This window comes from Lygodium microphyllum, chromosome 8 (assembly GCF_053477565.2).
Source record: "Lygodium microphyllum isolate KBCC chromosome 8, Lygodium_microphyllum_v1.1.10, whole genome shotgun sequence".
Classification (NCBI taxonomy): Eukaryota; Viridiplantae; Streptophyta; class Polypodiopsida; order Schizaeales; family Lygodiaceae; genus Lygodium; species Lygodium microphyllum.
In genome coordinates this window covers 57,625,832-57,653,273 of record NC_141142.1, presented here as the reverse complement: position 1 = coordinate 57,653,273, position 27,442 = coordinate 57,625,832, and the positions used below count along the sequence as shown (strand labels likewise).

Here is a 27,442-nt window from a genome sequence, read left to right as displayed (position 1 = left end):
CCCTGCCGCCCTGCACAGTCTACTGGCATGCGACCTGCCATTCTGGGTCACCCTGCTCTGACAGAGAGAGCGACAGAGAGAGAGAGACAGCGCGTTGTTGGACCAAGGCACTGCGGGTCCCTACTTCTGTGCGCCCGTCTGGCTCGTTTGGATCTGCTCGTGCCTACCCTGCCTGCGAACAGTCTTCGTCCTGTGCTGCGCGCCCTTCTTCCCTTGGCTGCCCTTCTCTGCAACAGTGTAAGAGAGAGAGAGAAAGAGCGTGAAGGCCACTTCAGACAGCCTGCTTAATATCGAACTGTCAGTTCGTAGTTCCAAGACCTGCGCAGAGAGCCTGTAGCACATCCTGAGGGTTTTGCACAGAGTAGGAGAGAGAGAGAGAGGAAGAATTTTGGGATCGGAATCTGCTTCTGCTATGGAAAATCTGCAGGAATCTAATGGTATCGATATGGCCTTTCTTGATCAGCAGATTGGGCAAGGGAATGACAAAGACTTGGCTGACTCGGATGGTGATTTGTTGGCAGATGAACCCGGGCTGTTACTGGATAGTGTAGAGATGGGCAAACGTCGTAGGTTGTTGGTTGAAGAACCGGCCTTCAGCCCAAATTTGCCTCAGCTTGAGGTTCATGTTTCCTGTTTGCAACCTAATGGGTCTTTACAATTCATGCTAGCCATTGCCAATCATCTTATGTCGGATTATGCCCACTGTAATAAGGATAAAGCTAACACATTACCGGAAGGGGATCAAGTAGTAGCAGTCATGGGAACCGACCTGGTCCTACAATAGATAGCTGCTTTCCATGAGAGGGCAGCCATATTTTATTTTATTGGAAGGACTCCTTTGATCACCAGAATTCATGCTTGGCTGCAGTCTATGCTTGTCAGTTCTGAACAGTGCCCAGATGATGCTTCAGGGGATATGCAAGTTCCCCTGGTTGAAGAGATTTATGATGGCCCGAAGGGGTTCTTTGAGGTTCTTTTTCGTTCTCCGGAAGTATGGGCTCTTGTTATGCAACACATTCCTTTGTTTATGGATGGGCAGCTAGTTCATGTGGTCCCTTGGAGGCCCATGGCTGAATTTCAAGACATGCTGAGACAGGCATGCCCAATTTGGGTAGAGGTGGTGGATTTTCCTGCGCATCTTTGGAGACTCCTCCCTATGGTACTGAGAACCCTTGGTGAGGTTTTGGTGGAACCTCGGTTGGCTTCCCGCAACAGGAACATGGCATGTATGCTGTAGGATACAGGCAAACCTCGCCCGACAAAAATTCGTTTTGAAGTTCCAGGCTTACAAACGTTGGTGTATGAGTTGAAATGGGGTACTTTTGCAGGACATTGTTTCAGATGCGTCCAATTGGGCCATTTCGTTTCGGAATGTGACAAAAATACGAATGTAGTGCAGGGCCCTATGGATCAAGATATGGAAATGCAAGACCACCACCCTCAGCAGATGATTCAGCACAAACAACACCTGATCCAGAGCAGCTTCCCCAACAAGATTGTGAGGAAGGCAAGAAGAATGATCCGAAGAGGGTGGGGAGCATCCTTCGACTGTGGTTGGGTGGAATTTGTCTCCTCGGGAGGATTCTTGGGTCATTGTGGTTTGTCGTAATACTAGGCAAGATTCTAGATTGAATCCTACCCATCCTCCACTGCTCCCAATCACTCAGACCTTCCAATGCAGAGGTAGGGGTTTTTATATGAAACCTCAATCTTTGCGTACTCCAGTAGTGGAAGATAAAAGGACTTCTGATTCAGCCTTGCGATTCGATGCTTGTGGAAGGCTTGTGCCCCCTCGGGACGTTTTCCACTCCCAGCAACTGCAGTTTCCTTTCCAAGCTTCGATTGCAGGTCTGTAGAGGGCAGATCTTGTAGATGTTATACGTACTGAAATGGAGAGATTCCAGGCTGCCAAGGCTATTGATGTAAAAGGGAATGGGAAAGTGCTGGTTTAGTAGTTTTTCTTATTGTCTGATTGATCATGAAACTTGCTTTGTGGAATGTGAAAGGTATTTCTTCGGGCAGCAAGCAATATTGGTTGTGGAAAGTTGTGCTTGCTGGAAATTGGGATGTTTTTTATGCTGTGGAGCACAAACAACATTTTTTGGCTGGATCTTCTTATGTGTATAAGGATTATGCGGTCTTTTTTAGTGGTCGCGCTCCACATAAATTGGGAGTTATGTTGGCTGTGAAATCCTCCTTGCAACCAGCTTTGTTTTCTCAAGATACCCGCGGCTGATTTCTGATCCTGGAGATATGTTACGAGGGGGAGGTTTTGTGGATTGTAGGCGTGTATGCTCCTTCTAATGCAAGGGACTTCGTCAGCTTTGGGATGACCTACACTGCCTTGCCTTGGCTCGTCAAGGCTTTGTTATGGGTGATTTTAATGCTTGTGTTTCTGCAGATCAGGCGATCTCTCAGCATTCGGTTATGGATGGTCCTGAGCGATAGGCTTGGGATGCGCTTGCAGTGACATCTTTGAAACAGGACATGTGGTCCTGGATGTATCCATCACAAGCCGGATATACTTATCGCTCTTTTCAACATCCAAATACTTGGGCTAGATTGGATAGGATCTACATCTGCCAAAGTGACTTCTTTCTTCCTGCAGTCATTGATATGCGGGTGGAAAGACAACATGTTCTATTAGATCATTACCCTTTGTTTCTAGAAATGAGCCATAGGCCTGTTCATGCATTCAAGGCTCTCCTTGCCCATTTACCTCTTCGGTTTAATCAATCTTTTTTGTGGAAAAATCAGTTTTTGAAAGCTGTTCAGCACCTGATAGCTTCTTTTAGCTTGAAGGTTCTATCTAGAGGGATGGAAGCATGGGCGGTTTTTAGGGATAATGCGTGAGCGTTATCCTGACAATATGGTATTCAGCATGCTTTCTCTTTTCGAGCTGAATTGCAACATGCTCAAGATTTATTAGCTCATTCCTCGTCTTTGTGTCAGACTGGGGATTCTGATGATGACTTGCTCACTTGCATTGAATGGCTGAAAGGCAGGGTCCAATCTCTTCAGGAAGAGGAGTATGCAAAATACAAACTGTTAGCTAGAGCTGAAGCTTTACATGACAACAACTGTCAAACTCATCAATTTTTTGCTCGTCTGCATCAGAAATACGCATGGGAAAATATTGTGCGCTTAAAGGATGGGCAAGGTGATTTGATGACTAATCATGCCTCCATTATTCGAATGACTGTTGACTTTTATAGGGTCTTGTTGGGTCTGCAAGAGATTCTTTCGGATGCTGTTCTCTCTGCTCGAACATACATTTGTGATCTGGTTAGTAATCAGGTCAAACTAGAATGGGTGAATTTAATGGAGGTCAATATTTCTGAAGAGGAAGTGGAAGAAGTGCTGTCTCACTTGCCTCGAAGGAAAAGTCCAGGCTGGGATGGGCTTCCTAGTGAGCTGTTTTCAGCCAATGTGCAACTGCTTAAGGACCCATTAACTCGATTGTGTCAGCAGGTGTGGAACTCGAGTATGATGCCTTCAAATTGGAAGATTGTAGTCATCAGGTTGTTGCCCAAAGTTCCCTCTCCGACCTCTTTGAAACAATGGAGACCCATTTCAGTTATGGGATCGTTATATAAAATTTTCTCCAAGATTATTGCCAACAGATTGCAGAAAGTATTTCCGCACCTCATTCATCCACATCAATACGGTTTCATTAAAGGTTGGAATATAATGCACAACATTTTGAATGTCCAGCTGGGAATCGATTATGCCAAAGCTTCTAGCTAGCAGGTTGTTATGCTTCAATTGGATATTGAGAAGGCATTTGATCATGTTAGTTGGTCATTTTTACGGCAATTGATGTCTACAATGGGTTTTGGGCCCGGTATGATTTCTCTAGTTGATACCATAAGTGAGGGGGCTGTGGTCCATATTGCTCTTAATGGAGGGATTACGGAGGAAATCACCTTATCTCGGTCTCTTCAGCAAGGCTGTCCACTCAGCCCCTTGCTGTTTGCTTTGGTAACTCACCCGATGCTCTCATTATTGGATAAGTTGGCAGCTCAAGGTGAGATAGTTGGCTTATCTCTTCCTGGCGGTGATTAGCTTGTGGGTCAATCTTTGGCAGATGATTCCTTTATGTTTCTCAAGGCGGATCATATTAATGTCAATCGGGCAATGGTGGAACGGAACCTTTTTGCTTTGGCATCGGGTCTTCACATTAATACTTAGAAATCCACCCTTCTCTCTTGTACAAAGAATGATCTGCAAGCCTTGGGATGGAGTGGAATTGTGATCCCGAGGGGCAATATAACCAAACACTTCGGATATATTATCTCGCACACACTATGTGCAAAGCCACTCAGCTTGTACTTTATACTGTCAAATTAGAGCAATTTCTGTGATTCCTGCAAATTTCCAGGGTTTCCCCAACCCCTCACTAAATTTTTGCAAGCCTAGTAATCTTTTACGAGCCCAAATGCCTTCACACTGTTTATAGTCACTGCAGAAATACAAATTGCAGCACTAGTCAGTGCATTACTGCATACTCCAAGACATGATCAAAATCAAAGTCAATGCATCATTGCATATCCACAAGCTAGTGCATCAATACATTCACCTAGGTCTGCATTCATGTCATTCTGAGTACATTTGTATCATATCAATCTAATTACATCTGCAATCTTAGTACATGTGGCATCTGGGTCTGTGTCAGTACATTACTGCATATAGTACGCCTGTGTCAATGCATTCAGTACATCTCTGCATCACTATAGTGCTAACGACAGGTCTGCCTCATGCCAGGTACATTCTTGCTCACGACAGGTCTGCCTCACACCAAAGAGGTGTGCGCCTCACGACAGGTCTGCCTCACGTTAGAGGGATACTGCCTTACGACAAGTTTGGCATCACGACAGGTCCCTCATGATAGGTTTGACATCACGACCTTTTCTTGATACACCCGTTAGTATTCACCCATCAGCATTTGTCACATGCCCGTCAGCATTTTCCCGTCAGCATTCGCGTGTTAGCACACGCCCATCATTAGGACACACTCATCAGCACAATTGACCATGAGACAAAGAAATGAGTACAATTGACCATGTCATCTCAACTAGAGAACAACAATTTAAATAAAAAACGATGAAATATGTTGATGCTTACAATCGTAATGATTGCAAGTATAAGCTACTATCATGTGGAAAATGATCTCTCGATGATTCTTTGTTGACCTATAGGATCCCACCCTGCTCAATAGGACCTCGCTCAATTAGTCTCATCTTTACCAAGGTTCACTAAAAGCCCATTGTCCAGTGCATAAGAGTGTAATGCATCTGAATGTCTCTATAGCCCCTTGGGAAGAGTCTAACTATCAACACAATGTCATTTACATATAGTAAGAGGAGTATCTAAGTACTAGCTAGCAGAGCTCCTCTATCGCTCCTCTATCTCCTACCTAAGAGATATAAGAAATCTTGTCAATGTATAGGCTAGATAGGGTTGGAGAAAGAGGTCATCCTTGCTTCACCCCAATGGTGGAATTAACACCTGCTGAAAGGCCTACAATTGCCTGTACTCTACCAATAACCCTCATATGTGAGCTTTGCAGAAGTCCACAAAGCTGTAGTAGATCCCTTCACCATGAGCTCTGCCCTCGCTTTGAACGGAGGATGTGATCTAGTGTAGAAAAGCCTCTCCTAAAACTGGCTTGTCCCTATGCTTTGAGACCCCATCTTTGTGCCTTGCCGCTCGGCTCATGCTCAATAATGGAGGCATAGAAATGAGATAGATGATCAACATAAGTAAGAGAGGAATGCGTGCTACATGAGAGAAAAAAGGACGAGGGTGCCTTTTCACACGCGTGCGCGTGCACACACACACACACACACACACACACACACACACACACACACACACATGCGTGCGTGTTTGTGTACATATACATATACATACACATACATACATACATATACACGTACACATACATACATACATACATACATATACATGTGTATGTATATGTATATGTGTGTGTGTGTGTGTGTGTGTGTGTGTGTGTGTGTGTAAAACGTTGTAGACCAAATCTGAAGTGTCCTGGGTATTGGATGTGTGCCCAAAATGGCCACTAATAGAAAGCCCCGAGCCCAAAGAGGCTAGAATGCTTTTTGGATGTCTGCCCAAATTTCAGTGTGCTCACAAGTAGCAGTTCTATTTTCTTGTGGTGTGGAGTTTGTGGGACATGTTTCTGAGTTACTCAATTGCAAACAGGTAGCTATTTTGGCAATGGAGGACATGCTAGCCTGGATGAAAGAAGGTGGACAGGTAGAAGAAACATTTGTCTTACCTCTCTTTGCTAGCCATATCTGGTTTACAGTGCTTTTGAAATAGAAATGCTGTTTGTAACACAGGTTGGCATTTTTGATGCCACAAACACCACAAGGCAACGCCGCAATATGCTTTTGAAAATGGCGGAAGGTAAATGCAAGGTATGAGCAGTCCTCCTTTTCTCTGAGAAGTAGATTCTCGCCACTTTTAATATGTAGTGGAAGGAATCATCAGAGCAACAAGTTGTCTTTTACCTTGTAGCAGAATAACTATCATGTTAACAACAGCATGAGATGCTCTGGGAAAAACCTCAGAATTGTGGTCTAACGGACCTGCTTTTCGATGATGCATAGGTTATCTTTTTGGAAACTATTTGCAATGACCGGGTGGTAATAGATAAAAATATTGGACTGAAAATTCAGCAAAGCCCAGACTATGCTGATGAGTATATCTTCTTACCCAGCTTGGATTATGTTTATGTTTCGATTGCATCTGTACCGTGGTTTTGAATGCTGCCATCCTTACTGCTTGTTCTGTATATACTCACAGGTTAGACTATGAGACAGCACTGAGAGATTTCAAAGATCGACTCGCCAATTATGAAAATGTTAGTTACCTTTCTCAAGTTCTTACTCTATTAACCTCTGGGTCAGGCATCATGATTGTTTTCAAAACAATTTCTTTATGATATTTGGTATTATCTGGTTTTTGTTTCCAACAACAGTTATACAACAAGTCAGTTGGTGATGAAGATCCATTAATATTTGTTGGTTAGGGCACACTAGGGATCAAGTAATGTTAGTTAACTTGCTGATTTGGTAGAGACAGGATGAATGACTAGAACATGCTTTCTAACATTGTTGTTTTCTTCTTCCTATATGAAATAGCTTTTTGTTGAATTGCCTTTTTTAAAATGCTCACTCACCCACAGTAATCTTGTGTGATTGTGTCCATCCAAGCAAAGCAATCTTTGTCCCTTGACTGTTCACACTTGGTTACATATTTTGTTTCCATTGACGCGCATGAAGGCACTTAGTATCCAAACACAGTTGATATTTGTTTAAAATACCAAATAAACATCTGAGAGACTATGATACTATTAAGATAGCCATTTCTATGAGCATGCAAACAGCTTTCCAAGAGACACAAATCATCTAGTTACTTCTTTCCCAATAACATACATAGAATCTCATTGTAGTCTGTAGAATCATAACCTTCCCTAAGGTCAAAAACCTACATAAAAGAAAACAAGCACAGGGAATAGATATGTCCCAGCTTTCACTTTCAAGGAAGAATGCCTAGTAGAAGGACTAACAGAAAAGCCAGAAAGTTCCAAAATCCTAAATGTCTAAGTAAGCATCTTTCTTTAGCCTCTCCCAGGCTCTTAACCTCCTTGTAGCCTCTTCTATTTGCCTCTTAAGTGCATTTATCTCTGCATCTAGCTATGTAGGCACACTATGCAGTACTACAGGATATGGGCTTCCATCTGTGATAGTGTCATGAGGTCCAGTATGCCATTTCTGTGAGAATGCACAGAAGAGTGAAGAGCAAAACAGAATCAAGAACATGAACATGACAAGAAAGACAGGGACACAAGATCACCTAGAATGGACTTGTCATAAGCATAGAGACAATATTATACAAGAGCAACAGCAACATAGAAGCTCAACAGGACTTTAGCTCTCCTCTGCTTAACTCTCCAAGCACTGATCATGATAAAGAAGAGAGAGGGGCTCATATACATAGCCACAAGCCACATAAGTGGGCTGCCCATAAATCACATAAGTAGGTGGCCATAAACATGACCTATAAGTGACGTAAGCAATATCCCAACACAAGACATACGTAAAGTCCATGAGATGCCCGATAATTACAATGCTAACTCTCTTTCATATGATGGGTGACTGGTATGGACTATCAGTTACTTAGTGGCCGAGCTCTTGTACTATTCTTGTGCCTTGGTGATTCCATTTTCTGAGGATATCCTTTGAGTTCTTGTGTTCCTCGCAATGTTTCTCTGTGTTCTTTGTGTTCTTGCAGTCTATTACAACAGTGTCCCTTTGTTTCTGTGGGAGCTTTCGCTCAACCGCCAAGACCCACGGATCGCTTATTGTTTCAAGTGTTCTAAGCCGAGCACTAATGGCTACCTCTCACATAGTCGATGTGCCATCCACATCTACGGGTGTAGTAAGCTTACCTCCATGGCGATCGAGTTACCTCCTCTCCCGCGTACTCCGGTAGCTTCACGATCCAAGTGCAAGCTTCAAGTAAGCTCCATCCTCAAGCTCCACGCTCCAAGCTCCATAGTCGCGAGCAAGAGAAGAGAGGAGAAGATAAGAGAAGAAGAGAGGGGAAGATGGAGAGCTTCTCCTCCCCGGTCCCTTACCCTCACACACTCACTCCCTCACACTCTTACACTCCCTCTCTCAAGCACAAGCTCAAGCAAGCAAGAAGAAGAAGAGGAGACCCACTTTTGGCCACACACAAGAATGAGCTTCTCATTCACTTTTCAACTTTATATACAAAACTAAATCCCTTTTGGGCGGTCATCCCCTTATCCTCTTTTTTACATGGCCGGCCGTGGCCTAGGCCCTTTTTCCCATTGTCCTTCTATCTTCCTAGCTTCCTTTCCACCGCCTGTCTATATTTACAAATTGCACGGGTGAGAGTCCCGTGCTCCTTAAATTAAATCACGATGTGCTTGCGCTCTTTTACAAAAGTATTGACTTGCGCTTTTCCTTGTGCGCCTTTTCCCTTATTTAGGACTTTTCTGCGCTTCTCGTGTTTCTAGATTTTTCTTGGTGCGCCTTCGTTTTCCGTTTCACTTTGCCTCGGCCTTTGTCTTTTGCTTTAGCTTTTCCAGATTTTCTACCTTATTCGTCCGACGGTTAACATTACCCCTCTCCTAGACGAGTGCCAGTCCCATGGCACTCACCGTCGTAGGTAGCAGGCTTTGGCATGCACTGAAGACGTGGGTGGAAGGGACATTGGTGGTTGCTGTGGAGGAGTGTTGGTGGTGGTGTGGAGGAAGGTCGTTGGGGGTACATTGGTGGCCTAGGTGGCTGGTGGTAGGGTTGTTGGAGTTGGTGGTAGGGCTGTTCTTTGTCGGGGATTTTGCACATGACGATTCTTGGCGGACTTGCAGGATGATAAATGACAAGAATTCAGAGTTGCGTGTCGATGAAGAGCGAGCTAAGCTTTCGTTGGAGTCTTCAATGCCTGCAATTGAAAACCTCTCATAAGTGGTCTCTCCCTAGGGGTAGCGCTAGTCTTCTCTATCGTGCAAAATAGTTCAATTACTTTGGGAGACAGGTCGAACTCTAAGCAAGTTGAGAGTATTGTCCTGTACTTGAGGACCCAAACGGTGTATATATTTTGGTGCAGATATTATATGAGCGCTCGTGCATACTTAGATATTACGTAGTTAGAAGACCGCGGGTTGGTTTCTCGTAACAATGTGTGGATGAAGCAAAGTTGTCCATGTTGAAAAGTACACGTGAAGGTGTATGAGACATCCTTTGCATTGTGATTGCACGACGTAGCATAATTGAACACAAGGACACCGCACTTTCGGTAGCTGGGAGCTATTGAACTTACTTAATGAGGACGGTGTACTTTTCATGGCTATTCGTGCGGTGCTTACCACAATTGATTATAATGGTATTAAGGCAGAGTGCAAGAGGGAATCGTGCGAATCGGTCAGGGTGACAGGTCTAACCATAGGCGAGACAAGCTCCCTAGGTATGTCCTACCCTTGATGTGCCCTGAATAATTGTGGGTGATGCTAAAGAGCTAGGAGATTAGGGACGGATTCAGCCGACCAAGGTCATTGGACGTACCTAATTTGAGGACTCCTAGGTGCTGTGCTATGATCGTGGGTGCTTCGTATCTTTTCGTTCTTTTCTTTTCTTTTTTTCCTTTTCCGGTTTCTTTTTTCGTTTTTTTTTTTTTTGTTGGACTTGCCTAAGTACAACCGTTGCAATATGTTGAGGCTATCAGCCTTTCCATGGGTTGAAAAATGTCGAGCTTCGAAGGCTCAAGAAACGGATATTACAGCGATGATTGTGCCTTAGCCTCGTTGTTAGAGAACCAGTTGTTGAGATGGGGAGATACACTTGAGATTTTGCAAACCTCTTTGCGACATGCAATGTTGGTACGATTGAGGTAACAACTGCCATGAGCCAAATGTAGAGCTTGACCCAGAAAGAGAGCGTAGCTTGTGACTATGCTTTGGGCCATGCGATGTGGGTGGTCGGTAAGGGTGATTTTTGCTTTCGACAGCTTGGCTTTGTCGCGGCTCTTTGTGGAGTCGGTGGTCTTGCGGTGACTTGGGCATTGAACACTTTCGCACAAAGACCTGCGTCATCTTGCATCCACTTGTTACTTCATGAGAGTACATGCACGGCATATGCCGTAACTATAATAAACCAGTGCAAGGCAATGATACATCGCTTATCTGAATTTCATGGTGTTGACTTAGATACTCATCACCTGCGCTTGATTAGCTTTTTCTTGTGCTAAAGACGTGAAATATATTAAACGCAAATATGAAAAGTTTGTACAATTGGGGAACATGTTAGCACTTAACCATTTAAAGATAAAAAGTCATGGCCAGGTAGCATGTGATAAGTCCTTTATACAGCATGGGGCTACTCTATTTCTACGAGGTAGGGCGAGTTCGGGTGGTCGGGCGACTGAGGTTTTGCTGGTGCGGGGTTCCTGTGAGGTTGGGCAGGGAAGATGTCGGCTGGGACCCGGATGGTGTAGTTCCTGGCCGCAACTGTTTCCAGAATGCTTTTAAACAATGCGTCAAATTCTTGCTTGTCTTGAGTTGCCCTCTCCTCTTTCGAGCACCTGGTGCTCGAGTGTCTATTGGGGGCTCGCACGATCGGTGTTGCTATACCCTGTATGCTCCCTTGAGCTCTCATCCTCTTGGCTTGGAGGGTTTTCGGCCTACGTCCTAGGCGGTGTTGTTTAGGGCCTTGTTTCTTTGCATACCTTTTAAGGGTAGGTACGTAGCGTCCTGGCGGAGGAGCTTGCGCTGGATGCTCCCTTCGACGGCGGATAGCATCCTTGCAAGCCAGCTGCACTGAGTGCTCCATGTCGGCTACCGTAGGGGGATGTGCAAAATGCGAACCAAGGATTAGGCCTTTGGGCATGATAAAACTATTCGCATGGAAGGGATTATACAGTGGGTTATCAAGCGTATATGATGAGGAGGGGAGAGGTGAGGCATGCAGTGTTTGTTGTAGAGGGATGGCCCCCATAATGATGTTCATTTTACCTCCAGCCATTAGCATATCTTGGCTTATGCTAAGTTGCGTGGAGTGGTTGTCATGGAGTGGAGCAGGGCTCATCCCTGGAAGGATAGACCGAAAAAGGAGAAAGGTGTATAGAAAGGGACGGTGCTCCATCTACACCATCAGAGATGTTGGTTAGAGCTTCGTATGGCGATAATGAGGGTTGCATGCCCTCCTCCTGGAGGCGGGAATGGTTACACGACTTCTCAATGTGTGGAAAGAGGAGGACCTGAGGAGCTCAGCCTGTCAAACCCAATTCTTCTCCCTGCGCTTGACTATCATTGCTTGTGTGTGTTGATCTTATCTATACAGGGTCACAAAAGTCATTGTTTATTTATATACATATTTACAAATCCATGTTACTTCACGAGGATAAAAACCAATTGTAGAACTTAGGATTGTACTGGAGTGTGGCACATGCATCCAGTAGTCGTAGTAGCCTTCTTAATAACATCAGGTATTTTGCAACGTCAAGTATCATGGTACCTTGTCTGAGTCTACTTGCAACATATAGCTCCTCCTCAGTGAGAACCTTATCAGCCAGAGAGTTCTCTTGGCTAGTTCCAACTAAGTCCGTATCCCGAATGGCAGTCAGCACTCGAAAGGAAGTTGGTGCCACATAGGTTGGGTCTCTTTGAGACCGCCATTTGGCCAATCGCTCCTCTGAGACTGTCATAATCTGGGCTCCCAGTTCGGCCATTGCAACGCGGCTTTCAAACTAGCGTTTTTCAAATTGACTTCGACCCTCTGATTGTCGCTTTAGCTGCTCTATCTCTAAGAGATTTGATTGGCAGAGCACATCATTGAATGTTACAGTTAAGTGTAGTTCGTCGGCTTTCTTGTCAGAGGTGAGTCGCATGCGTTCATGCAGGAGCCTGTCATAGTGCTCGTTAAGATGTTCTTGCTCTTCCCAGGATAGGGAAAATGGCAAGTATTCTCCAAGCTGCTCCTTAGGGAATGCGCCCATGTCTGCAAGGATGTAGACCTGTGCGAATACTTTGAGTTTAGCATACAACTCAGTTAAGCATTCTATTACACTTCTATGCTCAACGAGGGCTTGCTCGGTTGCTATCTCATGCAAGGTTCTAGGAGTTTTCCTAGGCTTTAGCATAGCTGGGGGCTTTGGCCTAAATGAGCAAGATTGGTCAACGCTAGGATTGCTTATGCTCTCGGGGATTGTGCGTTTTTTCTGAGGTTTTGTTGCTATTTTGTCATGGTTTTTCTTGGATGTGTGGCTGGTATAGATTTGTCACCCTGTTGTGACAGTGTTGTATCCACTCTTGATTGGTCATTGCGAGTTCTATTGTCGGTGGATTGAGTGTTGAAAGCAACCATTGATGGTAACAGCTGCTTTGATTTTTCAGAGCACACGGATGTGTCTGAGGTTTCATCGCTATTAGGAGAGACATCAATGGGTTCATTGGTGGATGGACTCGATGCTTTATTCGTCAGCTCTCTAGCGCTCTTGGTCTCAATGTTCTTGGGGTCCACAACCACCTGTAACTGCTGTTGTTTTCGCTGTTTTCTCCTCTTTTTCTTGGTCAATGAAGGTGCATAACTTAACGACTCATGACCTTGAACTAGGTCAACCGTTGATGTGCTTAGTTGGGCCTCAACATTCTCTTTCTCTAGCGTGTCCTCATGGGACATAGTTGCGGCCTGCTGAATGGCCTTGCTAGGTTGTGAGGGTACTGCCTCTCTTTTTGGAGAATCTAGCTCTTCAGCCAATTCCCTTCTGTTTAACTCCTCCAGCCTAGGCTTTAGGCGCTTTGGAAGTGCTAGAGTTGTTAAGGAAGTTGGTTGCGACACCTCCTTCACAGGTGAACTACTAAGGACACGTTCCGCAAGGGGCATTGTCACGGCCAAGGGCTGTGACTGCTGTGATCCCTGATTGGAAGTAGTAGCAGCTATTTCAGTGGATTGGCTACTGCTAGTAGATTGCAGTGTCAAGTCCCTAGGGCGATCGGAAGTAGTCGTGTCTTTTGTTGCCCTTTGAGCATTTACTTGTGTAGATCGAGTATGAGTTGATCTAGTCACATTAGGTTGCACATGCATATCCTTGGGCCGAGAGCTACGGATGGTGTTCTGTCCCACCTCTTGGACATTTGGAAGCTTAGATGGAGATAGAGATTGGGATTGAGCAGCTGCCCTTGACGATTGTTGTTGTGCTTTTTGTGTCTGTTTGGGAAAAGAGGGTGTAGGAGATCTAGGACTCTCAGGTGTACGTGGCACTGGTTGAATGATTTGCTCGAGGCTATTAGACGATTGTACCATTTTCTTTGTTGAGCAATCAGCTTTCTCACGAGCAGCGTTGTGCAATTGGTGCTCATTATTCTCTTGGGAAGTCAAAAGCTCCTTGAGCACTAGTGGTCTTTGTGCACGCTCAATGGTTACATATGACATCTGCTTATTAAGCATGCTAGGCTGAGGCTCTTCTTTCGAACACTCATGTTTGGTTTTTTGCCTCGAGACCTGGAGTTTCTCTTAGATTTCCTCTTGTGCTTCGTTGCTTTTGATGCAATCTGGCCTTCAGCTGATAGAGGTGGTTTAGCAAGGGGTTTTGGTACCCAAATCCATCGGTTACCTGCATAATACCCTTGAGCACGTAGCAATGCTTTGGATATCCATCTCGGCGTTGTATTGGTTCTCCATCGATGCCTTCGTCTATAAGGCTTGGGCTTTTTTTGGAATCTTCTACGATATTTGTAAGTCCAAAGCCCGTCCTTGGCATTGTCTCTTGATCTTCTTGTTTCAGGCATGGCCTCACTCATTGGTTCTCGTTGTTTGACCTATGCTTGTATCAACTCTTCCAACAAGTCCTTACTCTCGTTAGTAGGCTTGACTGTTATGTTAGCACCTTCCTTGCCTTTCCCTCGAGATTCGATGAGGTCACCCTTGCTAAAGGTCGTGACTATCCTTACACCCGGTAGTGTCAGGTGTATCCTTTGTGCTACATAGTCGGTCTCACACTTGGTCGCCCTTTTGAAAGGTTTTCCAAGGAGGGTTCTCTTCTCGCAATTAGCACTATTTGGAGGAACATGAAATATGATAGGCAAGCTTTCAGTTTCAATTGTCGCAAGGATTTTACACTTCCCTATGAGTGCTTGTGGGTGTCCCCCGTAAGGGCTAAGAGTTGTATTAGTCGGTGTGAGCTCTGGTTGGCCTTGTAGGGTCCATGATTCATAGGTTAAGATATTAAAATCTGCTCCTCCATCAATCAAAGCATCGATAGTATGCTCTCTTTTTGCGGTGAGTTTGACCCTAAGATAAGCAAGTGGTACTATGTCTTCATCTTCCGGGTCTTGGCTTGTAAATTTAAGCCTTTTGACAAATGCCCTTGAGTCCCCAACTGCACGACCAAATGTGGATTCTCTACTGGTGTCTTGGATCGTCAGTGCAGTGCTATTCAAGGAGCATCTATTGTCAAGACTGTCATATCTAGTCATTCTCGCTATTGTAGCTTGATGTTGTCGCTTTCTGCTTTGACTAGATGCAGTCCGAATGCAACACGTATGTGTTTTTGCAGTGTGGTCTTTTTGCCCTTGTTGGCTAGATGGGCCCATTGAGGTTCTAGGGTCTCTGTTTGTCTCTGTTCGGGTACGGGCTTTTGGTAGCTCTTTTGCAAGTGAGAATCCATGCTCGTGTAGAGCCATTACTACACTAGGGTTTGTTTTAGAGGACATATCACGGCGCGCGTTTTCTCTCCAACCTACTCGAGGGAGGTACGGAGGGGGCAGAGCCCCCTTTGCGGGGGTCCTGAGGGGGGCAGTCCCCTCGGCCCGCAGGGCCGTTATGATAAATACCATGCGCAATTTGGAGGACCGTTTATAGCCAAATTTTGAACTACTTACTCTAAGTTTCAGCCCAGTGATCGATCTATGATATGGTTTCGGCTCTATATGGTCTCTTGGTTAGTTGCAGGGTCTACGGGTTAAAATTTGAAAAAAAAATCTAAATTCGGCCCAACAGGTCCGAATTGCAGGGGCCGAGTGTTTGATTCGGACCGTCTGAGGGCCGAGTAGAAAGGGCCAAATGTAACTTGTCCAAATGTCAAATTCGGCCAGTCCGAGTCTGGTTGTCCGTGGGCCGAGTGGGCCAGGGCCGAGTTAGGTGGGCCGAGTCCAGTGGGCTAAGGCCGAATTTCGAAGTTGGTCCGAATGATCAATTCGGACGGGCCGAGCAGTGGGTGTCCGAGTTGAGTGGGCCGAGTCAAGTGGTCCTAGTGGTAGTGGGCTGAGGGCCGAATGGCCAAGCGGTCCGAGGGCCGAATGGCCAAGCGGTCCGAGGGCCGAATGGCCAAGCGGTCCGAGGGCTGATTCTGGGACTCGGCCCAGAATCGCCGTAACTCGGATATGCCGAGCGCGGCGCTTTTTTTTCGCCGGACTTCACAAGATTCGCAGCGCCGAGCGTTGGAGGCCTTTTCCCTAGTCGAGCAGCTCCAGATCCAACCTACTCATGTAGGAAAAGGTGTAGAATTACCTGGGCTGGGCAAATAACTCCCGAATGGCCAGATCGAAGCGAATCTACGCGACGAAGCTTTCTCTCTCTTTCCTGCTCTCCTGAAACCCTGCAATGCATAATGTGGCCTTTCTTGCCACTCCTAGCCCCTTATCACCCTACCCAAGTATATACTCACCTTAGTCTTGCCTCCCTTACTAACATTCAACCCAAAATTTTCCTTGTTTCAGCCTGTTATACAGCAACAGAAAACCCTACTGTTTGCTCCAATGTTTTGCTCCTATCCTTCCTAAATGCAAGAAAAAATCATAAGGAAAATATTTACACTACTCCATCATACTTTCCCAAGTCCAAAACAACAAAAACCTACTTGTTAAGGAGATTGAATACCTCTTCAAACTCCCTCGCTTCCTACCTATCTACCTCAAGCACCGGTTCGGGGAAAACCCTACTCCAATGCTTAATTCGAAGCGCGCAAGTGCTCAAGGCTTGAATCTGTTGGTCCCGGCAACGGAACCAAAATATGGGAGCTTTCGCTCAACTGCCAAGATCCATGGACCGCTTATTGTTTTAAGCGTTCCAAGCCGAGTACTAATGGCTACCTCTCACATAGCCGACGCGCCATCCACATCTACGGGTGTAGTGAGCTTACCTCCATGCTGATCGAGTTACCTCCTCTCCTGCGCACTCCGGTAGCTCCACAATCCAAGTGCAAGCTTCAAGCAAGCTCCATCCTCAAGCTCCACGCTCCAAGCTCCATAGCCGCGAGCAAGACAAGAGAAGAGAATAGAAGAGACAAAGAGAGGGGAAGATGGAGAGCTTCTCCTCCCCGGTCCCTCACCCTCACACACTCACTCCCTCACACTCTCACACTCCCTCTCTCAAGCACACTCTCACACTCCCTCTCTCAAGCACAAGCTTAAGCAAGTAAGAAGAAGAAGAAGAAGAAGAAGAAGAAGAAGAAGAAGAGACCCACTTTTGGCCACACACAAGAATGAGCTTCTCATTCACTTTTCAACTTTATATACAAAACCCTAAATCCCTTTTGGGCAGTCATCCCCTTATCCCATTTTTTACATGGCCGGCCGTGGCCTAGGCCTTTTTTCCCATAGTCCTTCTATCTTCCTAGCTTCCTTTCCACCGCCCATCTATATTTACAAATTGCACAGGTGAGAGCCCGGCGCTCCTTAAATTAAATCACGATGCGCTTGCGCTCTTTTACAAAAGTATTGACTTGCGCTTTTCCTTGTGCGCCTTTTCTCTTATTTAGGACTTTTTAGCGCTTCTCGTGTTTCTGGATTTTTCTTGGCACGCCTTCGTCTTCCCTTTCACTTTGCCTTGGCCTTTGTCTTCTGCTTTAGCTTTTCCAGATTTTCCACCTTATTCGTCTGACGGTTAACAGTTTCCATTGTTGCTCACTATTTTGACATGGTATCAAAGCCTGTTCCACTTGGTTCTGGTACTGTCTACTGCTGTCTTTTAGCTTTGATCTGTTAGGCTAAAGAAGGTCAATTACCAATTAAACAAGGTGAATTACCAATTAGACCTTGATTAGCTCAAACTAAAAAATGAAGAAACTTTCTGTGTTTTATAAGCAAACACCCAAACTTTGGAAGGATCCACATTTATAAATAGAAGGCTGCCCAGCCAATATATCTATCCTTGTTTTGCAGGTTCATCTACTTTTGGCACTGGGTTCCATTGCTTTCCACACCCCTTGCGGAGGATATCTCAGTTCATGGTGTTGTCTACAAGCCAGGCACCTTGTTCAGCTCTTTTCTACTGCTGTGTCTCCAAATTTCAATTGTTTGCTGCCTGCTCAGAGCCATTCAACACTTGTCAACTGCTGATCAGCTTGCGTTTTCTGCACAGGCCTGTCTGTAGACCAGTGGTGTCATCATGTCAGCTGTTACCCAGCCTCCAGCAGGGTGCATTTACTGCTTGCAGCTGCCGCCCTGATGACACACTGCCTTTCGGAGCTATCTTCTACATTGTTGTTACTGTGTACTTCACCAGATCAGTCTACATTAGTTTCAGCCCTAGGTTTTTGGGACTGAGCAGCCTGCATTGCTGTTTGCATCCATTTACAGTAGCTGTCACTTAGCAGGAGGTTGCCTGCTACATTTCTGGATCCATTCTGAGTACAACATACTCTTCAATTCATCTTTGCCATGGTCCATTTTGAGACAAAGCTTTGAGGTTTTGTATTCACTCTTGCGTCGTGTGTTTATTGCATTCATTCTTCTTTTAGTTCGAGTTTCTCTTCACTTTTGAATTCTTTTGCTTGATCATTGTGCCTTGTCGTACACTTTGTATTGATCTTTTGTGCTTGATTATTTCTTTACATTTTATCTAGGTACTCATTGAAGAAACCTAAGACTTGGTTTGAAAACCGAACATTGGAGACTAGAAAAAACTCTCCTAGATTTTTTGCCATGTTCTTGACTCCTAGAATTAGTTGGGATTCCAACCTTTGCCATGTTCTAAGACTAGAAATAACTCTGAATAGAAAGAACCTTTGCCAAGGATTGAATAGGAGTGGTATTCATAACTCACTCTAAGGGAGTCTGAAACGAGGAGATAACACTAACTATTATGGACAGTACAAGACATATTGAAATCTCACCAGCCGAGTACAATTTGATTCTTGTGCATCAGAGTCACCAACTTCTTAAAAGTAACTATGACAAAGTCCCCTTAGATAATGTGCATAGATTTGAGGAACTTGTAGGACCATCTAAGTCTCGTCTCCCGTACCTAGTACTTTCAGGGTGTTTCTTACTTGGGTAATCCACCCAAGCATATCCATCTCTGAGTGTTGACCAGTTGGTATTATATTTTATTTACATGACATTACTTGGTGGACCTTCTGGCTATGTTCAAGTGCCACAATCTATAGTTTGGCAAGGATTTTGGGTTCTAGTGCTCTTGCAACACCTTATGATATTCCAAATACTATTTATGCCTTTTCATCATATCCATCTTACTCCTCTTATCAAACACCTTGCAGTTTTCACTCATCTGTATCTGCAAATAATGCTTTTATTGACAAGACTTGTTTGAATAGGTCTAATTACACTACATGGTCCAATTTTATCAGACATGTTCTTGACTCTTAGATTTTTTGGGACTTACTAAAGGGGTTGGAACCCCAACTAATAACTATCTTCCAAAGGAGTCTGATCTTGGAAATCTAGAATTGCTTTTGCCATAGTTAAGTTAATGTAAGGCCTTCTCCCAGAATTTGACTCACAGTTATAGCACTTTGACCTTCCATTTGGGTGGTGGGGACACTTGACCAACCACTATCTAGCTTGGGATAGAACCCATTGTATCAGTCTCGACCATGAACTCAAAATCATAGATTAGGATGACCTTAAGATCAAGTTAGCAGAATACTAGTGTTTACTCATAAAGTTTGCTACTATGAGGCTTCCTAATTCCCCTAATAACCAAGCCACTTTGTTCTTAAACAAAATGCCCCAAAAATATTTCAAATTTTTCCAATAAATGATCTCACGGTCTACTATGCTCACATTTTATGAGTTTAAACGTTAGCTACTATGTTATGCTTAGTTGTTTGATTAATATCATAAAATTGTCTCACTTGTATCTACGGAGAGGGGGCCCTTGTTTTCATTTAGAAGGGGACAAAAGGGAAGAGCAAGAAGGATCAAAATCAATCTTAGACACCTAGTGAGTTACAAGGGAACACCCAATCATAGCTTCAATTAGGATGACAAAATGCACCCAAGAAAAATAGATACTATCAACATTGTCGAAGGCTGCCATTTTGTTGACGAGTATTGCTCAAAGGCTAATGGGACAACATCAAAGAAAAACCCCTTTACATAAACCCCTACCCTATAGTCGCAAGGTAACCCCCTATAGTGGAGGCAAGGTGGTGGCAACTAACAAACTAAGGGGTAGTTGCAATCTGAGTCACATTGCCACCAGTCAGTCATCATAGTTGGCACAATTCTCAACTGCATATGGCATGCTGGATTGGTCTGTTGGACCTTTGATGGGCTTCAATTCTCATGCATGTCTCATCTCTGTAGAGACATCAAAGATTGCGAGCTTGATCACATCGAGAGTTGCCCACACATAAGGCGACCACAAAGGCTCATCCTATATGACCTAGTAGCCATAGAGGCACTTGGATTGTAGACAATGGAGCTACACATCATATGACTCCCCTTGATGACATTTTCATCTTCCTAGCCCCTATAGCTAGGAATATCTAGTGGGGAAACAACTCCTTAGTCAAGATTCAGGGCATTGGTCTGCCAAGTTTTGAATTGACAAAGGCCTTGATCTCGCCTCATTCGACCATGTTTACCATGTCCCTCAGCTTTGGGTGAACCTTTTATTCGTCCATCAACATTTGTAAAGCATGTCAGTTAGGGAAACAACTTGATTTCCTCAGCAAGCCTCATATAGAGCTAAGGGGCCCCTTTGGTTGATTCATGTTGACTTTGTGGGCTGGCATTCACAACAGCCATTAATGGCCCATTGTACTTATTTCTCATTATGAATGATTATTTGAGTCATAGATGGGTCCATTTTCTCAAAAAAACATCTGATTTCTTGTCATATTTCTCCATATGGTTATGACTTGTGCAAAATCAAATGGATGTTTGTATAGGGACAATGAGGTGTGATAGTGTTGGAGAACTTGCCTCCCACCAGTTTTTGGAGTTTTTACTATATGTTAAGTATACTTATTTGTTTGGCTTACATTATGGTGAAGGTTTTACTTTTGTAAGAGTACCCTGACTTTGATTTAGTAGGAGATCATGACCCTTGTCATTTCCATAGTGGTTATATCTTTTTCTTGGGCATGTCTTCCATTTTTTGGTCAAGCCATAAATAGGAGGCAATGGCTACCTCCACTGCCAAGGTTAAGTATTAGGCTCTATTAATGATACCATGGAGGCCATATCTTTGAGGAGCTTACTATCAGAGCTACAATTTCCATGTAGCATACTGGTTGTGATCTTCTGTGACAACCAGAGTGTAATTGCACCAGCTGGTAACCCCATCATCAATCTGAAGAAGAAGCATGTCGGTGTGCAATATCATTCTATGGGATAGTAGGTAGAGCTAGGCACCATTTGCCTACAGTTTATGCCTTCATTTGACAATTTTATAGTTATCTTGATCAAGAAATGGTCAATTGTCCCATTCTCTAGTAGCTTTTACCATGTATCGGAGTGGGAGTTTCCTCCCCTTCGGCATCGTTGTGATGGGGAGAGAGGGTCTACATAGCTTTCCCTTCTTGTGTGCAGTGGTAAGAGAGGGTGGTTTTTTCTCTTGGTGTTTATAGGATTTTGATCACCATTCTTTTAATTACCTTTGTACTTTATATCATTTTCCGTTTGCATCTTGATGATCATGATTGTTAAAGGGTGCTTGAGATAAGTGAACAATTCCCCTATGAGGGCACTATCCAAGTGGCACCATTGCATAGCATTCTATTTGAACATGACACTTTGCATTACCTCTTGCATTGAATCACGCATTAGCATTGTGTTTTTGTGAATGGAGGGCTTTGGATGAGGGGAAAACCTATCTTTTGGTAGGTGCCATCCTAGGATGAAAGTATTCTTGCATTTGTGCATACCACCCTTCCTTTATTGAACTAAGATCCACATATTTGTGGGAGCTGATATGGCAATCTCCATGGTAGGGTCTATATGATAGCATCTGGCACATAATTCTATACGTCACCTTGATGGGTCATTGGGATAGTCTTTTATTTTGTAATGTTGGAACTAACCGTCTCTTTACTCTTCCTCGTAGACAAAGATTTTCAAAATGAAAAAACACAAACAAAGACGAAAGAGAATTCTGAACTAAATGAATGAATGCTGTAAATGAAGAAAATAGTGTACAAGATGCTCAAAGGTACAACTATCCAACAATGGATGACTCTTGTGAGAGTGGGATGAGGGAGTAGTTAGAGAGTGACGTCCACCAGAGACGAATTTTGAGTGCTGTAACCACCAGTCAGAGCTGAGAAGATGTTGAAAGTAGAAGGGTGGCAGGTTGGAAACCAGAATGCAGTAGTCTTTGGGGTTGGAACTAGTAAACGCAATAGTATAACCAGTTGAGGATGGGGTCAGTTGATAATTGAGAGAAGTAGGAGGTTGGGCAATTGTTATAGAAGGTGAAGCCAATGTAGACTAGGCCTATGTTGCAGAAAATGCAAGCTGAAAGATGCTTTCAATGATGCTGAATAGCAGGACTAGCAGCTGGAGGTAGTAGGTGGCAATAATGGATAGGGAAGTAGTTGCTGTGGCATGGAGAACCGATGGGTGAAAACCACTTTGAACTTGTTTTTCTTTTTTTTGGGGGGGTTTGTATTTTTGTTTTTGTTTTTGTTTTTTTTTGCGGGGAGGGGGGGGGGGAAGTAACTATGCCCATGAGGGAAATAAAGGGATGGCTAGATCCAACACCACAAAATAGAAGACTATCCCAACCACCCTTTGAGGGTGTTGTTGATGAAGGAAATGGTGAAGAGGTATGGTGGTAAGAGAGCTACCAATGGAAACAACTTGGGATCCACTCAAGGGTACTCTGCACAATGAGATGCATAGATGAATGCTACATGATGCGAACACACATGTAACAAGGTGCCACTTGGATAGTATCCCACATGAAAAATTGTTCACTTGCCCAAGTGCACTTTTACAAAGATAACCATGATCATGCAAGACAAAGGTTGGATGCAATAGGTAAGGGAGGCCAATATTGAAGATAATGCTGAAATTTGTAAATACCAATGAAAGGGAAGACATCCCTTCTCAACCATAGATGTTGATGCAGAAGGAGGAGGATTTGATGTCAGTCTTTATGCGTGGTATTGAGAACCAAGATGAAATGATGGAGTTTGACGATGAAGATAGGATATTCTCTAAGTTGGAAGAGCCAAAGGAGAATCAACCATCTGGTATGTAGAACATGCTTGTACTTGGTTTTGGGAGAGGGCTCTTGTGCTCGTCAAGTGGCATAGGTAGCTCGAATCTCAACCTTGAGAGTGTTCCATGCTAGTTGAGAAGCATGAGGATAGCAACCCACCATGCAAATAAATGAAGAAGGTAAAACTAACACTTCCCAACTAGAAGAGCATGGGAAGAGTTAGGTGTAAAACTAAAAATGCATTAGCCTGACTTTAACAACCCCAAAACATGCTTCATTAATGAAGAAACCTTCTTATTTTAAAATAGAACATGATAGTAGAGAGTTTGTGTTCCACATGCAAAACCCTAATTTGGGTGCCCCAAACTTTCTATAAATAGGCATGCAGCCCACCACTCTCCCTTAATCTCATCTTTGCAAGTTTTAGGCCCTCTAGCATTGGTGTCCACACCCCATTCATGGAGGACATCTCATCCGAAGCTGCCCATCTCTGTCTACATCAGTCTGACGCCTGTTTCCAGCCTCCATCACGCAATCTACATTGATTTCTGTTGTGTTTGTTGATCAGCCACATCATCTATAGTTGGCGAATTGTTAAACTACTGCGTTTGTGATCTATGCTTGCTGTATGGATTGGCTCATCATCATACTTGCGTTTTTTGATGTTGTCAGCTTGTCATGTCATCAATGCATGCGTTTTTGTTGCCATCAACTTATCATGTCATCATCAGCTTGCTGTAGTTTTTCTCTCTCCTCAGGTACTTGTGTGTTTAGTTTTTCTCTCTCTCCTCATTGCCGTGTTTCATCAGACCGAGCCTCTGTGACTGCGTTTGTTGCCGCTTGACAGATGAAGGCTGCCTTGCTACATTTCGGGATCTATTCAGAGTACGACACACTCTCCAACTCATTACCTCTACCTTGGTCCTTGAGACATAGGAGTTCGAGGTTCAGTATTCATTCACTACATAGTGTGTTTGTTGCATGAGCACTGTATTTTCAGTAGACATTCACTTCAATATTCTCAAGTTGCCCTAACCCTAATTGTGTTTTGTGTTATCAATTTGTGCTTTGTTGTACAAGTGGTTTTGTGTTTTCTGTGTTTAGAGCATTTCTTCACATGGTATTAGAGCCAAGTTCTCTTTGCGATACCTAGGACTTTGATCGGAAAGCTCAGCTGCAAAAGCAAGAACAACAGAAGGGTCAAATGATTTAAACACTTCCACACTGCTTCAGTCTCCACAACCCAACATTTCTAGAAACAATCAGTCGTGGGTCTCCTAGCTTGCCTTTGAGACATTTGGCATGGCTGGAGAGACTTCAGACTACCATGGAGTCCACTGACCATATGAGAATTTAACGGCCATCCACAAGTGGAAATTGGCATGAACTATATACCACTTCCATTCTTCATCTTTACTCGTGTCAGGTATGAAGACATCTATTTATGGTGATTCCTCTTTTTCTCAAGGGTCGGGAGATCCTCTTAATGAAGGGACTATCCATGATAATTTCTGGTTTATGAGCAATCAAGAATACAAATATTCATTTTTGAACTCAAAAGAAGGTATTCAATTGAATGTAGAAGTTGTAAGTATCCCTTCACCTCCTTTTCCTTCAAATGATTTTGTTTCTCATGGTCAAACTGTGCATCCACATCCACATCACAACTTTTCAATTTAATACATTTAATGGACCAAAGGAACCCACTTTATTTCCCATTTCCACACCTATTGTAAATCCTTTTGGGCTTCCACCCATCCCACCCTCACATTCCGCTACACCTTTCTTTGAGCCTCCATTAAGTGCATCACATGTTCCACCACATAACACCTTGTGGGGTTCGGTACACTTAGGCATAGCCTTCACGACACCTCCTTCCCTCTATCTAGGCATCATACTTGTGATGGAGGATGCGCCTCCTTCCCCACATTTCGTGGGTATCCCTTTGGGAGTGTATCCCAAACATATCCGAGTGTCCCCCAATTGATACCATAGTTTTCCTTTGTGGCCTTACCTAGTGGCTTGACTGGTCATTCTTCCATCCCCCAGCCAACATTTGGACAAGGCTTACGTATCTCAATGCCTCCAGCTCATCCGCCAAAGCTATCCCCTCCCAAAGCTTCCCATTCATCCTCATCCGCCAAGCATGCTTTTTTAGACAAGACTCGTTTTAACGGGTTGAATTTTACCACTTGGTCCAATTTGATAAGGCATCTATTGGATTCCCAAGGTTTGTTGGACTTATCCTTGGACTTTGATGATGAGTGCCGTTTAAAAGCTAAGAGCAATCCTCGTACCTCGAGCCCTTGCCGGATCTCCTACCCCCAATCGAGATAGGAGGGTAGACCCACTGCTCACATGGTAGTTGGTTGTTTTGATACCTCTTCACTTGAGAAGTTGTTAGAAATGTCTACCCATCCTACTGTTGTGGACTTCAGTTCTCCTCCGGCATCTATTGCCTCTCTTGAGGACCTACTTGATGAGTCTCCTTCCTACTCTGAGTTGCCCTCTCCTTCGAGTTTGCAGCCAGAAGCACTTGAGCCCACTTTCTCTAGAGACCATTTGGCCTAGCAGATTGTAGCACCTTTCTCCGGTTCAGATGTCCGTGATACTGACCATGATTCCTTTCCACTCTCCACCTACACATCACTTGATCCTTGTATGGCACGCTCTTGTTTGTGTTCTCTTTTCCGTTGCACATTTCTCCTTGTTTTATGACCTTATGTAGTTGTTTTGCTTCCTTTTGTAGGTTGACATTTGCTTCTACAAGACCTATGGCCTAGTGAAACCTTGGATCGTTCGGCACTCCTTCCCATGGTTGCATCTTTTGGTGGTGCTTCTTTCACAAGATTCGTCATTGCCTCTTCGGAGGCCACCTCGGAGGCTATTCATTTCATAGGTAATGTGATACGAGTAGCATTGCACAAATGAGCTATGACTCTAATACTCAAATTGTGTATGATAGTGTAGCTAGAACTTCAAATATTTGCATTCAAAAGGTTGAAGTTATAGACTTGTACTCGGAAGACAATGAATAATACCGCCTACCTATCTTAGGGTCAAACTTACTGCAAAAAGAGAGCATGTTGTTGATGCACTTATCAACGAAGGAGTGGAGTTTAATATTTTGACGTTCAAGCATGGACTGAAATAAGCCAACTAGAGCTTATACCAACTAATGCCATCCTCAACCCTTATAGAGGAAACCATGTTCTCTCCTAGAAAATTGCAAAATCCTCATAGTTATTGAAACCAAAAGCCTGCCCAGGAGTGTGAGTGTGGTAGTGACAGGGCATCATAGCCTCATCAATATGTTGGTGCACTGGACTTGCTTTTCCACGCCTTTTTGAAGTTTGGCAACTTTTGGAACCGTGGAGTAGGATTGACTTCCACATTCATGATGAGCTGTTTTGTTTGACAGAGAGTAGTCTTTGCTTCTAAGTTGAGCTCACATGAATGACGAGGGGACACTATTGCAGTGTGGCTGAAAGTGGAAATCTATGGTCAAATATGCTATTGCCAGGCATTGGTGACATGCATGGAGATTGGCATTGGTGTCTTTGCGAGGCACCTTGGTGGTGGCTTAATCACCCACTACTCGGTATCCATGGTCCTCTCTGATGGTCATCGTTGTACGTACTATGATGAGTCATTATCATTGTAATTTGATTATACTGATCACCCATGAACTAAGATAGGGTGTTAGTAGAGTGTACATCTCATGGGTGGGAGTTTGTAGAGTGAGGTGCACTTTTTATTTTATACTAGTTGCATTTTTTAAATTGGTGTGCCCGTCTTTTTGGGCACCTACAAATCTGGCCGATTGGTCATTTGTGTGGCATTTGCCTATTTATAGGCAACCTCTCTCCTCCAGTTAGCCATCCATCAGATACTCATTCTTTAGCACAACTGCATCCTAGTGGAGAGTGGAGAGGGAGACTGGTGCCCATTGCTGGTGATTCAGTGCCTGAGCCCTTGTATTGTTCTTGTGCCTTGGTATATGGATTCCATTTCCCCAGCATATTCTCTGAGTTCTTGTGTTCTTTGCAGTGTTCCTCTCTGTTTTTTGTGTTTTTGCAGTCTATTACAGGAGTTCTCTTTGCTTTTATTATTGCCAGCTATTTGGATAGTCCCATATCAGAATAGGCACCAAAAAGCCCACAACACAACCCACAACATCATTGTATATATGGCCATGACTATAAATGCACATGCATAGATATGCCTCAGAGTAAGCAGACAGTGCATGTTTGTCTATCATGAATCATAGATCCACCACCTCTAGCCATCTTGCTAGTGCATCCTCCCATGTGAGATCCAACTAGCATGGAGCTAGAGTTAGCTCAAGGGTTTGAAACTACCAGATAGTGATACTTGTGAAAATTACCACATTAGTGGTCCATATTGCATCATATATGCAGGTCAAACATGAGCATCATATTGCATCATCATTGGACCTCATCTTCTGTAGGTGT

The 27,442-nt window shown here is 44.0% G+C and overlaps 2 protein-coding genes across 4 annotated transcripts in view; both read left to right on the top strand.

Moving 5' to 3' along the window:
- F2KP (fructose-2,6-bisphosphatase) overlaps positions 1 to 27,442 on the top strand; it is an 85,658-nt gene that overhangs the window by 23,539 nt on the left and 34,677 nt on the right. For all 3 annotated transcript variants that reach the window (XR_015691608.1, XM_087682953.1, XM_087682954.1), the window contains 4 exons: positions 6,229 to 6,282; positions 6,369 to 6,446; positions 6,639 to 6,730; positions 6,835 to 6,892. Coding sequence is in view for 2 of the 3 variants with exons in the window: in XM_087682953.1 (XP_087539079.1) it covers positions 6,229 to 6,282; positions 6,369 to 6,446; positions 6,639 to 6,730; positions 6,835 to 6,892 (282 nt within the window). In the remaining variant the exon portion in view is untranslated. The remainder of the gene's footprint in view (positions 1 to 6,228; positions 6,283 to 6,368; positions 6,447 to 6,638; positions 6,731 to 6,834; positions 6,893 to 27,442) is intronic.
- LOC148032331 (uncharacterized) lies at positions 4 to 6,218 on the top strand. The gene is made up of 2 exons (XM_087682955.1): positions 4 to 237; positions 467 to 6,218. The coding sequence occupies exons 1-2, from the start codon at positions 28 to 30 to the stop codon at positions 782 to 784; spliced, it is 528 nt and encodes a 175-aa protein (XP_087539081.1). The 5' UTR covers positions 4 to 27; the 3' UTR covers positions 785 to 6,218.